The following is a 16,708-nucleotide window of genomic DNA, read 5'->3' as shown; positions in this document are numbered from 1 at the left end:
AATCAGTCGTTAGGTTTCCTAATCCGAACACCACCACACAGTAGTCTCGTTTCTGAATGAATCAGTGTTTTGAACGAATCGGTTGAGTAAATGAATCACCAACTCAGACCCTTTTCACAGACTGATGACGCGTTTTAACGGTCATCAATATCGTAAATCCTGCAAAGTTTTTTATATTTTCATTTTTTAAAAAACGTATGTACATTTATAACATTATACTTAGTATTATATTACCGTTGCATCAAATTACAAAAACCTAGTTAACGCTGCTGTGAGGGTGTTTTTTAATACAGCGGCTGTGGAAGTGATGGTAAAATATCTTTCTCTTCTGACTGCCGTTATCAATCGCTCTTTATTTTTTTTCTCCTTTTAAAGTTGTGAAAACACCGTTGTAGAGTTTTTCTTTAACTATTTGAGCAAATGGAAACACAAAAAATATATTTAATGTATTCTCTCATTCACCGCTATGGAATTTTACTTAACTATGACGACTTCCGCTTCTGAGAAACCAGGAAATGTGAAAAGGTGTTTAAAAAAAAAAAAAAACTACAAACATGTCGGATGTGCCAGGCCAACGGTTAAGCAGAGCGGTTAAGATAAAGGGGTTTGAGTGATTAATAATCAGTATCTAACCTAACGAAAAGATATTTATTAAATCTTATCCACATTACATTTCATCTGCAACAGCATTGTGAACTTTTATAACGATGCGTTTGGTCATTAACATTTAAATGCATCATGTAAACATGAGGAGTGCTTCGAAAATAGAAAAAGCACAAATATTTCTGGCAGATTAAAATACACACAAAAAAAAACTTGTTGGGCTTTGGTTTTAACGGCCATCTTATTTCATAATTCATAAACAGGAAAAAAATGAGACTGTGAGAAAATAAATGTTTTATTCACAGTTATTCACACAATAAAATAATCATACCTGCAACACATTACCTTTCAGACTTCTTACAGATCATGCTAATACCCATTTCACAAGGGCCAAAAGTGCAAACTTGTGCTCAGTATAATGCATATACTGTAAGCTGACTTAATGTAAAAGTAATATAAAACAGTTAAAACAAATATGAGTAGATACTGCCAACAATTAGAGAACTTTAGAAGTTTTGAAAGCCACAAGCTTTAACAGAAGTAAGGTTATGTGTAATGACTATAATAAGTACGATACAGAAACCTCAGTGTTCATATTGTAAAAACGGATACAAATCCATCATTGCTGGTTTCTCTGCTCATTTTAAGGCATAATTTCCTGCTGACATTACTTTAAAATTGTGTAAGGGTAAGAAATACTTTCTTTTTTTTCCCATAATAATATATTGAAAAACAATTTGGCTGGATCCAGAGATTTGTCAATTTGTTAGTTGTTAATAGTGACAGCAAAATTGCATATAAAGTTTATGTGCTCTGCTATGGTCCTTAATCAGTCAGCAGCAGTAGTTGCTGGGAGTCCTCAGGCACGGCCCGGTTTAAGATAGAGTACCATGGAGCTCCAGCCACGGGAGGAGAAGAGGGCGATGGTGTGGGAGGAGCAGCTGTCTTCAATCCAAGAACTGTACCGTTGGTCAGACCCACCTTCTCTTTTAAGATCTGAGAGAACGCAACACTTTATATGATATGGAGCAGTCAAAATCATAACATTTTGGCTAACTGTTTTTTTTACTTAAAAATGAAATTTCTGTCATTAATTACTCAAACCCGTAAGACTTTCATTCATCTTCGGAACACAAATTAAGATATTTTTGATTAAATCCAAGAGCTTTCTGACCTCCCTATATACAGCAATGCAATTACCACTTTCAAGGCCCAGAAAGGGAGTAAAAACATTGTTAAAATAGTCAACGTGACTACAGTGGTTCAACCTTAATGTTATAAAGCAACGAGAATTCTTTGTGTGTGCAAAAACAAAACAAAAACAATGACTTTATTCAACAATTTCTTCTCTTCCCTGTCATTCTCCTAAGCTGTTTACGTTGTTTAGACAGTGCAACGCTTCTGGGTTCTACGTCAGAATGCCTGCTCATTATTGGCCAGCTCCTGCGTCAGCATCACACGCAAGCATTCTGCTGCTCATGTGAACAGCGTCGGCCAATACTGAGTCGGTGTTCTGACGTAGAACCTGGAAGCGCAACATAAACAGTGTAGGAAACTGACAGGGAAGAGACAAATTTGTTAAATAAAGTCATTATTTTTGTTTTGTTTTTGCACACAAAAAGTATTCTCGTCACTTCATAATATTAAGGTTGAACCACTGAATCACATGGACTATTTTAACGATAGCTGTATCCGAAACCCCTCCCTATCCACACATTTATTTCATGTCATTTCTATTTTTTTTAACCTTATTTTTAAATTAATCATTACTTGAATAAAACCTACTACTAAAATATAGGGAGACATTATTAGATGAATTTTAAAAATGAAATTATATTAATAAGGTAAAAAGGCTATTATTTTTCTTATTAAAATATATTATGTAGACATTAAATCAATTTAATGGGTTTTCCTAACAGCAAGGTGTTTTAATAATTTGTGGCACTGTTGTTAACTCATTAAACTTTAAGAGATGATAATTTAGTGGATGATTTTTTAAAAATTCGTTAATCATCTGTAGGTAGTATTCAAATCATAATGGTCGCCTGAGGGCGCTCAAAGACCACGTCATTTGTGAGCGTGAGAGTTTCTAACAAACTAAAAAACTTTATTAAAAAGAATAAATACATGAAATAATGTACACTTGTTATTGTGTTTATTTTTGTTTGCAGTATTTTATAGTATTTAATGATTATGAACACATGACAAACCAATTATACAATCGATGAAACTACTAGCTGGCATGGAGACATGTATGATTACAAATTAAAGTCATTATGATTGTTATTGTTATTAACACTATTTTATAATGTAAGTAACATGTAGGATAAAATAGTTTTATCGCGTGTCGAGCCGTTTCTGCAACAGCTCCAGCTCTCCGACGCTCAGTGTATACGTCAGCGTCCGAATTCACTCACTTCATTTCGTTCACTCCATGCAGATATAGTGCACTCAAATGCCATACACTATATAGGGATTAGTGAATGAGTAAGCGGTTTCGGACACAGCTAATGTCTTTTCTAATTTTCTGGGCCTTGAAAGTGGTAATTAAATTGCTGTCCTTGGAGGAGTCAGAGAGCTCTCGGATTTCATCAAAAAAATATCTTAATTTGTGTTCCGAAAATGAACAAAGGTCTAACGGGTATGGAACGACATGAGGGTGAGTAATTAATAACAGAATTTTCATTTTTGGTTGAACTAACCCTTTAAAGAAATAAACTGTTTTTGTGAAAAGTCATCTGAATCGTGTACGCTCACAGGAGTTTAAGACTGTACTGATGATAGTTTTCAACAAAAACTGTTTATGTATGATGCAGGCTGTCTAACACCATTATGGTATCAGTACTTAAAGTACATAAAGAAAAGTTATGCTAACGTTAGCTAAAGAACCATAAATGATCTTATTATTATTCCTTATTAAAAGTCATTGAAAGAACTATGAATGCACCTTTAAGGTGGTTCAATTAAATCCACAAGACATAAAAATGTGCATTTTATGGCATTATTATTTTAACTTAGAACTCCCTTATTTGAATATCAATATGTGATTGAAATTGTGTACAATAATCATTGTTATCTCAAATAACAGGACATGACAGTTTAACCACACACTGCACAAATGATGCTTTGGTCTACTGCATAGTAACATGAATGATTTAAATTCAGAAAGCACTAACCTGCCGAAGTCTGTCCTCGTACCGCTGATCCGGCTCTAAAGGTTGTTTGTCTGGGACTGGCACTTTCCAGCGGTTCATTTCTGCCCTCAACTCTGTACCATCTAGCAGTACCACAGGATCCAGTGCATTGTTGTTTATTAGCTCCACCAGACACTCTTTATAATGTAACCTAAAAGTGAACATAACATTTGAGAAAATCTGTGGGTTTGCTGTATTTATGAAAGAACATATTTCACTGAATGATAAACAATTATCAAAGCAAGTGCTCCTTACGTGCAGTAACCATTGTACTCTGGGAAAGCTTGTCGTCCACATGGCTCCTCTTTCACAGCTCCTGTTTCTTGGAACTCCATTACACCGCAAATGCCTACAAGGACCACAATTGATGAGCACCAAAATGTGACATCTGAACATGATATTCAGATGTAGGCTTATATCAAACCAAAAGATGTACCTTTAGACTGTCTCCTCACTGAATCTTTGGGGCTGAACATGAGGGGATGCGATATCCCATAGTGCTGAAATATAAATAAATGTAGCTTAGCCAATTTTAACTGTGGCAGGGCATGAGGCCCTAATAAACTCTCAGTGAAGTTTTTTTTTCATTCTTTCTTAGGGGTAAAAAGAAGTATGAAATACATGAACAACAGTATACTGTTGGCGAACGTCCCAACAAAAAAATAAACACAACAAAAATGAAAAACAGCAGTTAAGAAAGCATCTGATCATAGCGACATGTATTGCTTTAACGCAAGCAGCTTTACAGTATTAAACATGAAAACCAGTGTCAGTGTCTCTTTCAATTAGAATTACAACTTCATTTTCTACTATAAAGCAGTGTTTTCATGTTTTACTTGCGTCTGACCTTGACGGACTGAACAGAAGAAATGAACTGGAGAATATTTCCACATCAAAGAAGGTGGAGCCTCAGAGCGCACCTACCTGTTACGTAATCGCTATAAACCAATGGTAGTTTGAAGACGTTTACCAGCTTTGGTGATTTTTTACATCACACCAGTTTGCTCTTTGATTTCCCTTTAAGTATATATATAGGGGCCTTTATGCTAGATTACAGTAGAGACGTCTGTCACCTGCAGCAGGGTCCGTAGTCTCGGGACACTCCAGTCTCTCAGATGATATAGGCAGTTTCGAGGATGGTGAGCATGTAAACCTTTAGCTGTGCACTCGATAGAAAAATTACAGGCCTGCAAGGACAACAGATGCTAATTAATTGATACAGAGCTCTGTGGTAACTAAACTGACAACTGCTGTGAGAACTAAACTTACAGAGCCTTGTTTAAATGGCTGACTGCAGCCTCCACAGAATTCATGCTGGCACTGAGTGCATCTGAAATGCAGACAGCCTCCTCTAGCCAGGAAGAAGCGAAATTTGCATTTTGGACAGTCTGAAAGGGGCATGGAGAACGTTACAACCTTGGAAAGTTCCAACAAGAAACTTTGCACCAAGAACCTTCACTGAGAGTTATTGTTTTACCTATTTTGTTCCTGCTGAGGAGCTGCTCCAGCCTTGAGTTTTGGTACTCGGGGCTATTGAGCTGCTCCCACTCTTTGAACTTCTCACACGAGATTCCTTCATGCTGTGGAGCCCACTAGAAAACAAGCATCCAGATCAACAGCATCCATAAATATGAGATCACAAGTACCATCACAATGCAGGGACTCGACAGAAAGAATTGTTTAGTTCAGATTTTTACTTGTTCTGGCCAACATTTTAAAGGGTTAGTTCACCCAAAAATGAAAATAATGTCATTAATAACTTACCCTCATGCCGTTCCACACCTGTAAGACCTTTGTTAATCTTCGGAACACAAATTAAGATATTTTTGTTGAAATCCGATGACTCAGTGAGGCCTACATAGCCAGTAATGACATTTCCTCTGTCAAGATCCATTAATGTACTAAAAACATGTTTAAATCAGTTCATGTGAGTACAGTGGTTCAATATTAATATTATAAAGCGACGAGAATATTTTTGGTGCGCCAAAAAAAAAAAAAAACAACTTATTTAGTGATGGCCGATTTCAAAACACTGCTTCAGGAAGCTTCGGAGCGTTATGAATCAGCGTATTGAATCATGATTCGGATCGCGTGTCAAACCGCCAAACTGCTGAAATCATGTGACTTTGGCGGTCTTACGGGTGTGGAACGGCATGAGGGTGAGTAATAAATGACAGAATTTTCATTTTTGGGTGAACTAACCCTTTAAGTAGCCCAATTCTACATTTTATTTCTAGAAATTTTTATAATATTAACATTTATATTTATAGTAATATTTATTTATATATGCACTATTGTTCAAAAACATAGTAATACTGTGAAATATTAATACATTTTAATAGATAAATGTTTTTCAGTCTCTTATGCTCACCAAGGCTCTATTTATTTAATCAAAAATACAGTAAAAACAGTATTATTGTGAAATATTTGTACAATTTAAAATAATGGTTTTCTATTTTAATATGTTTTAAAATGTAATTTATTCCTGTAATGCAAAGCTGAATTTTCATCAGCCATTACTCCAGTCTTCAATGTCACATGATCCTTCAGAAATCATCCTTATATGCTGATTTCATTCTTTAAGAAACATTTCTTATTATCATCAATTTTTAAAACACTTTTTTTTCTTGAATAAAAGCATTCATTTCTTTAAAAAAACCATGGAGGTTACTGAGGTTTTTTTATGTGTTCCTTTATAAGGTGATGTGTCACAGAAGCTAGTGAATTTGCACAGGCAATAAGGAGGACGCAGACGAGAAGAAAGTTTTTCTTATACAGTTTTTCCAAGTTTTGCTTGTATAGAGCTGTCACCATAAGAATTGTGATACATCTAGAGTGATGTAAAAGTTGCATGAATGTTCAGACTGTGGTCGCATTGCAAAACATCAGACCTGCATCTGATTTAGGACACATATGGAAGTGGCCCAAATCAGAATTGAACAGATCAGATTCCATGTGGTTTGTGCTGTTCACACTGTTATGGGAAAAAAAACAAAAACAGATCTAAGTCATACTGTATATAAGCAAAAAAAAAATTGGGCCACTTTTGCCTGCACTCTGAACATAGCCTAAGGCATATGATGCAAATCATTACATTGTGGTTTGTAAAAGCAGAACCTACCGGCCTTTTACATTTAAAGCATGTGCTTTTCCCACAGCTGGGGCAGTCCATCCTCAGCCTGTCTGCTTCATGAAGGAGCCCAAAGCAACACTAAAAAACAGTGACAACTTTACAAAAATATAAACAGACATAAATTGCTATTATGGTCAGACCTGACATTATACAGCACAAACAAATCTGTAAATGATGGAACTTACATGTGCACACCAGCGGAAGTTGGGCATTTCCTGCAGTGCCTGATCTCTGAGCTTCCTCTGGAAGAGCTCGTGGATCTGGGGGTCTAAATAATACCTGATCTACATATACAAAAACCTTTACAGTTAGTCATATTCTATATTCAGTTTCATATGGTCTATATTTCAATAAATCAGGCACAAGGTGAAAAAAAAACTTCACTTCATGTTAAAGGCCAAAAAACGTTTTTGGAGCTCCACACCTGTGTGTCGAGTAGACTGAAGTACTCCATAGAGTCCTCCCTGCGGCCTCCTCGTACATCGGGAAGATTACAGAGGGGACACACAGCATGTACTATATTCTTCTCCTTAATGACAGAGGAGAAGTACTTCTTAAAACAGCTCTCACAGAATGTGCAAGAGCAGTGTGTCATGGTGACCATCTGAAGAGGAAAAGAGAGGCAGATACGACATTTAGGACTATAAGAGATATGTCCCACAGTGCATTATCCACATGTGTAAAATAATATGATATAACTAATATCAGGTCTCAGCAATAAGGATGTCTGGAACTCTTAGGGCCAGAGTGAGAGAGTTTCATGCTAAAAATAAAATGTAATGTCCCTGAATATGGATTAATCATAATAATTTAATTATATTATTATTAAATATTATAATAATCATAGTAATATGATTATTACAATAATAGGTTTTTATGGAATAATAATATATACTTTACCATTCAAAAGTTTTTTATGTTTTTGAAAGAAGTCTCTTATGCTCACTAAAGCTGGATTTATTTTATTGAAAATGCAGTAAAAACTGTATTTGTGACATATTATTACAATTTAAAAACAACTCTAATATTTTAAAATGTAACTTATTCCTGTGATGGCAAAGCCGAATTTTCAGCATCATTACTCTAGTCTTCAGTGTCACATGATCCTTCAGAAATCATTCTAATATGCTGATTTGGTGCTCAATCAGTTATTATTATCAATGTTGAAAACAATTGTGTTGCTTAATATTTCTGAAGAACCCTAATGCATTTTTTCAGGATTCTTTGATGAATAGAAAGTTCAAAAGACCAGCATTTATTTGAAATATAAATCTTTTGTAACATTATAAATGGATTTACTGTCAGTTCTGATCAATTTAATGCATCCTTGCTTAATAAAAGTATTCATTTATTAAAAAATGAAATTTCTTACCGGCCCCAAACTTTTGAACAGTAGTGTATTAAAGGGATAGTTCACCCAAAAATGAACATTTCTGTCCATGGAGGGACAGAAAGCTCTCAGATTTAATCAAAAAGATCTTCATTTGTGACCCCGGACCACAAAACCAGTCATAAGGGTAAATTTTTTGAAATTGAGATTTATACATCATCTGAAAGCTGAATAAATAAGCTTCCCCATTGATGTATGGTTTGTTAGGATAGGACAATATTTGGCCGAGATACAACTATTTGAAAATCTGGAATCTGAGGGTGCAAAAAAATCAAAATATTGAGAAAATCACCCTTAAAGTTGTCGAAATGAAGTCCTTAGCAATGCATATCCACTCACAAAAAATATATTTTTGATATATTTATGGTGGGTAATTTACAAAATATCTTAATGGAACATGATCTTTACTTAATATCCTAATCATTTTTGGCATAAAAGAAAAATCGATAATTTTGACCCATACAATATATTGTTGGCTATTGTTACAAATATACCCGTGCGACTTATGACTGGGTTTGTGGTCCAGGGTCACATTTGTATTCCGAAGATAAAAGTTTTACGGGTTTGGAACAACATGAGGGTGAGTAATTGATGACAGAATTTTCATCTTTGGGTGAACTATCCCTTTAATCATCATTAAATATCAATAATAATCATAGAATGCATAATGATAATTTGGTAAATAACAATTTCAAGGTGGCTCCATATTTTCAGGTCAAAAACACAATTCATTTATTCTCACCCTGTTGAAGGAAACTTGCTCCTGGCATATAGGGCAATCATGGCAGAGATATTTCAGAGCAGAAGTGAGGTCTCGGCATGACTGCACTGCTTCCAGTACATCTGTGGAGCTGAAACTGCACCCCTCCAGACTCAAGATGCTCTTAAACATTTCAGCTTTCTCACCTTGGACACCACCTGGGATCTGACAGTAGGTTCTTTGTGTAGTGCAATTCTGTACAAAGTGGGTGAGTAAAAAATAGGTGAAAGGGCTATGTTGATTTGGCCTCTTCTTACCTCCATGTCCTCAAACTTCTTCAGCTGAATAAGAAATCGCTGCTCGTTAATGGTAATCACCCTGTCAGGCTGCCTCAGAACATGCTCTGCATCTGGGAAAACACGAAAGTAAACATTAAAACTTTTAATTGAAAAAGTAACTTTTTGTTTAGTGGAGGCTACCAGTTGGAGGTGTCTCATAGTACCTCTCTGATTTCTAAAGAGCACCCAGGCCTGGTCTGGCTGTGCTGCAGGGTATTTGACATCCAGAACTTCTCCTCCTGCATTCTGCTTCCTCTGGAAGTAGATGGTGAGCTTGTTCTTCATTTTGGTGGGAGAGATGCCCACAGGAAGCCTGCTCACCACCACCTTGTGATGGTTGTCCACTAATCCTGGGTGAACCCTGGGACTACCACCCCAATCCTGCCACGCTCCTCCAGCATGAAGAACATCTTCATGAGAAAATTATAGTCTATTTTAATTCAATGGAACATCAGTATTATTTTATGCAATAGTTTGTAAGAGGCACCAGTACAAACTGGAACAACATTACAATCACGTTACGCTGATTCAATATGTATGTTTTATATTCAGATAATGAATGTCCTGCAACTGTACAGTTCAAGCTCAATCCAGTGAAACTGCTTGACGATTCCTGTGTTGATGTATTTCCAATTGAAACAAGATTTGGGTGGGATGTATTGAAGATACTTTAGAGCCTTGAATCTTGATTTGCTACTTTCTTGTCAGCGGAAGATGGTACAGAATGCAAAAGCCTGGTTCCAGAAGTAAAAATCCTATTCACTTTCTCAACAGGCCAATTGACATTTAACAATAACTTATATAATGTTATAGATAGGCCTACTATGAGCTACGATGTTGTTCTGTCCACATTATCACAAGCCATTAGGCCCCATCAGGTGCCATCAGTTGTCTTCTTATGAATTTCTTGTTTGTCAATGAGTCAGTGTTGCTGATGCAAAGTAGGCCCTTTGTTACCAAACACCAAGTAACTAAATTAGGACAGCCTACAATTATGAGTCATTTGCAAACTGTTAAATATTAAAATGTTGGTTACTTTAAAACTAACCAGGGATAGATCAAATAGACCAACTGATGGAAGGTTTGTGAAGAAATTTCACGGTCCCTTGTAAAAGCATTTTTTAGTATTTTTAAAATACAAAAATACATTAGTTTATTTTGATACATGGTGTGGCTGCTGTATTTTGTAGTTTATTTTGATACACTTAAAATTAAGGTATTTGGTATTTTATTTTAAAAATACATTTTGATGTATCTTTGCCCAACCCTGCAAATATATATATATTATATATATATATATATATATATATATATATATATATATATATATATGATCATTTGATTGGAAAAAAGGTTTCACTGGAAGAAAAAGGTAAGAAGTTTGTTTTGTAATCTTTTATGAGTAAACTCGTACAAAAAGACACAAAACTCCAATATTGATTTCTTGAGGTCTATAAAAACAGTTAAATGACGTGTTATTTACCTTTCTCCCTGTTGCTGAACTGGTACATGTTGACAACTCTTTGTAATTGAAGGCTTTTGAACATGTCGTCTATGTCATCTAAATTAGAAGTATTGTTGGTGGGAGCTGAAGCAGAGATATTCTTTAATTAATTAAAAAATTTACAAAGAGCGTTTTAAACTCTGTTGAAAAAAAAAACACTGTATGCTTGGTTGGGTATGTTTTGAAGCATGGCAGCTGGTTTGAGTCCTAAGCTGGTTATAAGCTGGTCCTGAGCTGGAGCTAGTTGCTAGATCTTAGGACCAGCACTTGACCAGCTTAAACCAGCTCATGACCAGCTAAGGACAAACTAAGGACCAGCTTAAACCAGCTCAAACCAGCTGCCATGCTTCAAAACATACCTAACCAGCATATGTTTTTCAACACGGAAATATCAATGTTGAATAATTTTCAGAAAAACAAAAAACATATTACCTGAAGCAGGAGAAATGAATGGGTTTGTTTGGTGGTTGGTCTCCAAAGCTTGTGCACCAAATGTGATCCCAAAATCCAGCAACTCTTGCGTGTATGATCTCCTTACCCCACTCATCTCTGTTTCACTGGCTTGATTCAGGTTCATCTGGGACTTTGTACCCTTGGGTAGGACTGGTGAAGGAAACCTTATGGTTAGCCAGGAATAGAAAATGAAAGTCTGAAACATTAATTCACAACGATAAACCAATAATCTCGGAAGCTGTAATGGATCAGCATGCTGCCTGTTTTCTGCTTTCAAGATGGAGATTTCAGCTTTATTTACCAACCCACTAAAGATCACATGCTCTGACACACTGAACTGTGGATATCAGATGGGCAATGCAAGTATGAATCCGGCTGTCATTTCAACACATTACAGTGCAACTGCCTTACTTACTGTGAATGACTTGTAGATAGCAGGGTTATTATAGTTAACTAAAACCCAAAACTAAAACCACAAAAACATTTTTGTTACTTGAAATAAAATAAAAAGAAAACTAAAATAAAATATTTTAAAAAAATATTTAAAAACAAATTATTTTAGCTAGTTGCAGTCAATTTTTTAATTTTCATTAAATGTAACTTGATGTTCTAAAATAACTAAAACTGAAAAAAATGAATAAAAACGACAGACATATTAGAAAATATTTTTACAAAAATTAAAATGAAATAAATAAATAAATAAATAAATAAATAAAATAAAAACTATAATAGTATCTCAATAATACTAAAATAACACAAGTATATAGAGAGCATATAAAAAAAAACTAAAAAAAAACTGAAAATCTGAAGTAGTGAACCATCCATGCAAGACTAATATTCAGCAGAAAAATCAATGTTTACTGTTGCTGGCATGCTGAGGCACAGATGAACTGGATGCTCCGTGTTGAGCTGTTGATGTCTTCTGCACTGAACTGCTGCCTGTATGTGGCCAGCTGCGCACAAACAAACAAAAAAAGAAGACTGAAGACAACATCAGTACAGTTGATCATTAAAAAGGTGATAAATTGAGAGACTGGGGCCAAACGCTTTTGATAAGTATGACTAAACTGAAACTCAAAACAAGCACTGACCTGTTATAGGATGAAACAGAATTCGGTTGAACTACCAGTTCAGCCGGCAGATGTTTTGCTTGAGAATGTGGTGAAGGGTTTTGGACAGGATAGGTGGCAAATAGAGGAGTTTCACGCTGAAAGGCAGCAATCATCTCCTCCAGAACTATGGATAAGTTTGACCATCCCTGGAAATCAAACATTTTAAATCCAGAGTGACATATGTACTTCAAATAAGTAATAGTGAAATAACTACATAACTGACTTACAATCTTCCAGTTGTTGAGACAGTGAAGAAGAATGCGACCATGGGCATCGACATTGCTGCTTTTAGCATTGATAACCATGGACGGTGAAGGGCAGACGTAACACCTGGGTGGATTTTTGGGATGGGTCTCGTGGATCCAGATGCAAACTGGAATATTGTACTTGGAGCCTTTGTAACAACATAATACATTATAAGTTTCAGTTGGTGGAAAGACAATAAATGAAAAACAAAGAACAATGTAAACATGGGAAGGGATGAGTTATAGGTTACAGTAAAGCTTCTGAAACCAGTTACCTTCGTATGTTACAGGAACGGTACCACCCAAATAAACCAACTTCTTTTTATCATTGTTGGGATAGACTGTAAAAAGAGAAGATAACTGAACTCAGGAAATACGCACAGTAAGCAAAAATTCAAAATTCAAAATTATACACTTGTTTTTAAAGGATTAGTTCACTTCTGAATGAAAATTTCCTGATAATTTACTCACCCCCATGTCATCCAAGATGTTCATGTCTTTCTTTCTTCAGTCGAAAAGAAATTAAGGTTTCTGAGGAAAACATTACAGGATTCTTCTCCATATAGTGGACTTCAGTGTGGTACACCAGGTGGAAGGTCCAAATTGCAGTTTCACTGCAGCTTCAAAGCGCTCTACATGATCCCAGACAAGGAATATGGGTCTTATCTAGCAAAACGATCTGTCATTTTCTAAAAAAATAAATAAAAATGTATATACATTTTAATCACAAATGCTAATTTTGCACTAGCTCTGCAATGCGCCATGCATGACGTAATCAAGTTACAAAGGTCACGCATGACGTAGACGGAAATACCGATCCAGTGTCTACAAAGCGAACGTCCAAAGATTAAACCCTTTACAAAAAAAAAAGTAAAACAAATGTATCTGATGATTTTGAAGTTGGAAGAGAAAATTAGATTAAGTTATTCGCCCTACTGTGGTACCTCAGCGTGACCTTTCAACGTAATGCGTGCCTCATCACAGAGCAGTGCAAGATGAGCATTTGTGGTTAAAAAGTATATACATTTTTATTTAAAAAATGACTGATCGTTTCTCTAGACAAGACCCTTATTCCTCATCTGGGTGTAGAGCCCTTTGAAGCTGCACTGAAACTGCAATTTGGACCTTCAACCCAGTGAACCCCACTGAAGTCCACTATATGGAGAAAAATCCTGGAATGTTTTCCTCAAAAACATTAATTTCTTTTCAACTGAAGAAAGAGAGATTTGAACATCTTGGATGACATGGGGGTGAGTAAATTATCAGGAAATTTTAATTCTGAAGTAAACTAATCCTTTAAAATAGTTATCGAATTATATAGGACAAGACAAACAATCTGTACAATCTGTACTCCAGTGAATATTTCTCATTGAACATTTACTTTCAATAGTCAATTTCTGTATAGGCAGAGACCTTAAAAAGATAGTTCACCCAAAAATGAAAATTCTGTCATCATTTGCTCACCCTCTAGATGTTCCAAACCTGTATGAATTTCTTTCTTCTGTTCTGCTAAACACAAAAGAAGATATTTTGAAGAATATGGGTAACCAAACAGTTGATGGGCCCCATTGACTTCCATAGTATGAAAAATAAATGTATGTAAAAGTATGAAAATTCGTGAAAATTCGATATATATATATATATATATATTTCCATTATCATTTTAGTTTAAGCTTTAGTAACTGTTGTTTTTTGTTCGATTGTGTTATTTAATATAACACATTGAATTTAGGCTTTTATTCACATTGATCAGTGAGCATAAACAGAAGCTCAACCGTACATGCTTTAACGCATGAGAAAAAATCTCATTGGTTCTTGTGGAAGCTCGAACGTGCTGCATCTCCCCTTTACCATAACTTACGTGTGCGTTGATGAATGTTTATATGGAAATAAAAGCTGTTTATCATATAAAGCGATCACGTCTCCTCAGAAAATTTGGACTAAACTGCTCAATTTATATGGATTTTTTTTTTTTTTTACAATCTCTTTATGAACCTTTTGAAGCAGCAATGGTAGTTGCGTGGACTGTAGGAACAGAAATCTCTCAGATTTCATTAAAAATATCTTTATTTGTTCAACTTCATTGGTTCCGAAGATGAACGAAAGTCTTATGAGTTTGGAACGACATGAGGGTGAGTACAATGATGACAGAATTTTCATTTTTGGCTGAACTAACTCTTTAACTATAATACCCCTGCTACACGTTGATAAAGATCTGTTGTTAGACCACTGTGCTTTAGAAGATCAACTCACGATAATAGTCCACGTATAGCTGCAGGTTTGGGAAATCTGCCGACACATCTTTGACGTCATCAAGAACATCTTCTGGGTAGCAGTAATTACACTATAGGGAAAATGTCAAGATAGTGATCAGTAAACAAGAGGATCCTAATGCACCACAACATCAACAAGACAATTTTCACTAATAAAAAATTACTATGGTAACCAATAGCCTACCATAGTTACTACAGCCATAGTTTTAACAACAAAAGTGGTAATCTGATATTTAATCACCACTGTCAAACACAAAGTAAACAACATGACAGGAGATTCTGAAAGGAGATCCCTAAAGGAGTTTATCATGATATCTGACAGGACAGCTACTCATATTGAAATATCTAGTTCAGTATATCATCTGGCTTAGTTTTAATCTTGATGCACTACCGATAATTAGCCTGTTAGCTCACTAACCATTACAATATGGTAAACCATAGCTGCCTCGCTAGTGTTGACAGTAAACCTACCTCGAGAAGTGTTTGAAAATTCAGATCGGCTGTAACGCGCGACATCCTCTAACTGCACGAGCACCGCTCATGCATTCAGCGTCAAGTAATATTAAAATCAGAACAAGAAATCATATCTGTTGCTTCTTCCATCGCTCAAGTTTACATGTCATTCAGCCAGTTTTAGTTTCTTTTGCCCATGAACGTCACTACGTTTCGTTGATACCGACAGTTGAAATCTGGCAGTAGTTGTCTGCCATATTGAGTGTGGCAGAAATTTCGCTGTTCGAGTTTTTCTTTTGTTTTATGTTATTCCGCTATTTGTTTTTTCAACAGTGATTCAGCCAAACTGAATCTGTGTTCCAGATAATGACACGGAGATAGAGGCAAAAGTCAAGCTCAAATTAAAAAGGTATTCCTGTTTGTCGAGCCTAATATTGACAGTAAACAACGTCCATTGTTGCAGTACCACTGGATGTCAGTATAACACATAAAATCTCTGAGGGCACTGCACTGCGCTGCATCCTGTAAAACAGAGAAAAAGAACAGGTCAACTTTTATTTACTGAGCAGTTTAGAGTATGTAGGTTTTTCCATTTTTCTGGGTCATTGTAGAATGATTTGTAGACTATTAAGCAACTGTTTCTCTCTCTCTCGCTCTCTCTCTCTCTCTCTCTTAAATATAATAACGATATATCATAACGACGAAAAATACAAAAGCTTGTGTATTAGAGAATTATTCTGAATTAGCCTGTTTTTTTCCTTCCTTTTCTTAAATATCGCAATGCTGACAGAAAGTCGTGATACAAAAGAGGTATTTTTAATGTAACCTTTTCCTCCTGTCTGGACAAGGCAGACAGTAATGTTTATTTAAAATATATGTTTACTCTAGTGAAAAAAATATACTAAAATGTATTTGAAATACATTTATTTTGTGCTAAGTATACTACAAAATACATTTACATATTTATGAGCTTCATAAAAAAAATCTGCATTTGTACTTTTGGTATACTAAACGGATATACTTAAAGTCTGCTAAATTGGAACAACTAATTTTGTTCTTAATGCATTTTAATTGTGCGGAAGTAGTGCTGAGGTCCAACTGATATACTTAAGTATATTTGTGATAAAGTGGAACTATTGCAAGTATACTTTAAGTACACTTTAAATATCTTGCATTTAAAGACTGATGTTATACAGAGATCATATAATCCTTATTAATAGTGATATTAAAATACATTTAGGCATAATATTAAGAAATATGCAGTGTGCAACAAAGAAATACTCCAAATAAAGATTATATTTTTATATCAG

The 16,708-nt window shown here is 35.3% G+C and overlaps 1 protein-coding gene across 1 annotated transcript; it reads right to left on the bottom strand.

Moving 5' to 3' along the window:
- Positions 1-880: 880 nt before the first annotated feature.
- si:dkey-181m9.8 (uncharacterized) lies at positions 881-15,719 on the bottom strand. The gene is made up of 21 exons (XM_051870261.1): positions 15,417-15,719; positions 14,926-15,016; positions 12,948-13,013; positions 12,655-12,821; positions 12,407-12,573; positions 12,177-12,268; positions 11,295-11,465; positions 10,842-10,946; positions 9,523-9,768; positions 9,338-9,429; positions 9,063-9,245; positions 7,355-7,534; positions 7,116-7,214; positions 6,919-7,008; positions 5,275-5,389; positions 5,067-5,185; positions 4,871-4,984; positions 4,234-4,297; positions 4,053-4,146; positions 3,780-3,948; positions 881-1,599 (listed from the first exon to the last, which is right to left on the bottom strand). The coding sequence occupies exons 1-21, from the start codon at positions 15,459-15,461 to the stop codon at positions 1,429-1,431; spliced, it is 2,640 nt and encodes an 879-aa protein (XP_051726221.1). The 5' UTR covers positions 15,462-15,719; the 3' UTR covers positions 881-1,428.
- Positions 15,720-16,708: the final 989 nt, after the last annotated feature.

The sequence above is a fragment of the Ctenopharyngodon idella genome, chromosome 2 (genome assembly GCF_019924925.1).
Source record: "Ctenopharyngodon idella isolate HZGC_01 chromosome 2, HZGC01, whole genome shotgun sequence".
NCBI classification, from domain to species: Eukaryota; Metazoa; Chordata; class Actinopteri; order Cypriniformes; family Xenocyprididae; genus Ctenopharyngodon; species Ctenopharyngodon idella.
Note: the sequence above shows the minus strand (reverse complement) of the source record. Positions and strands in the feature narration are given on the sequence as shown.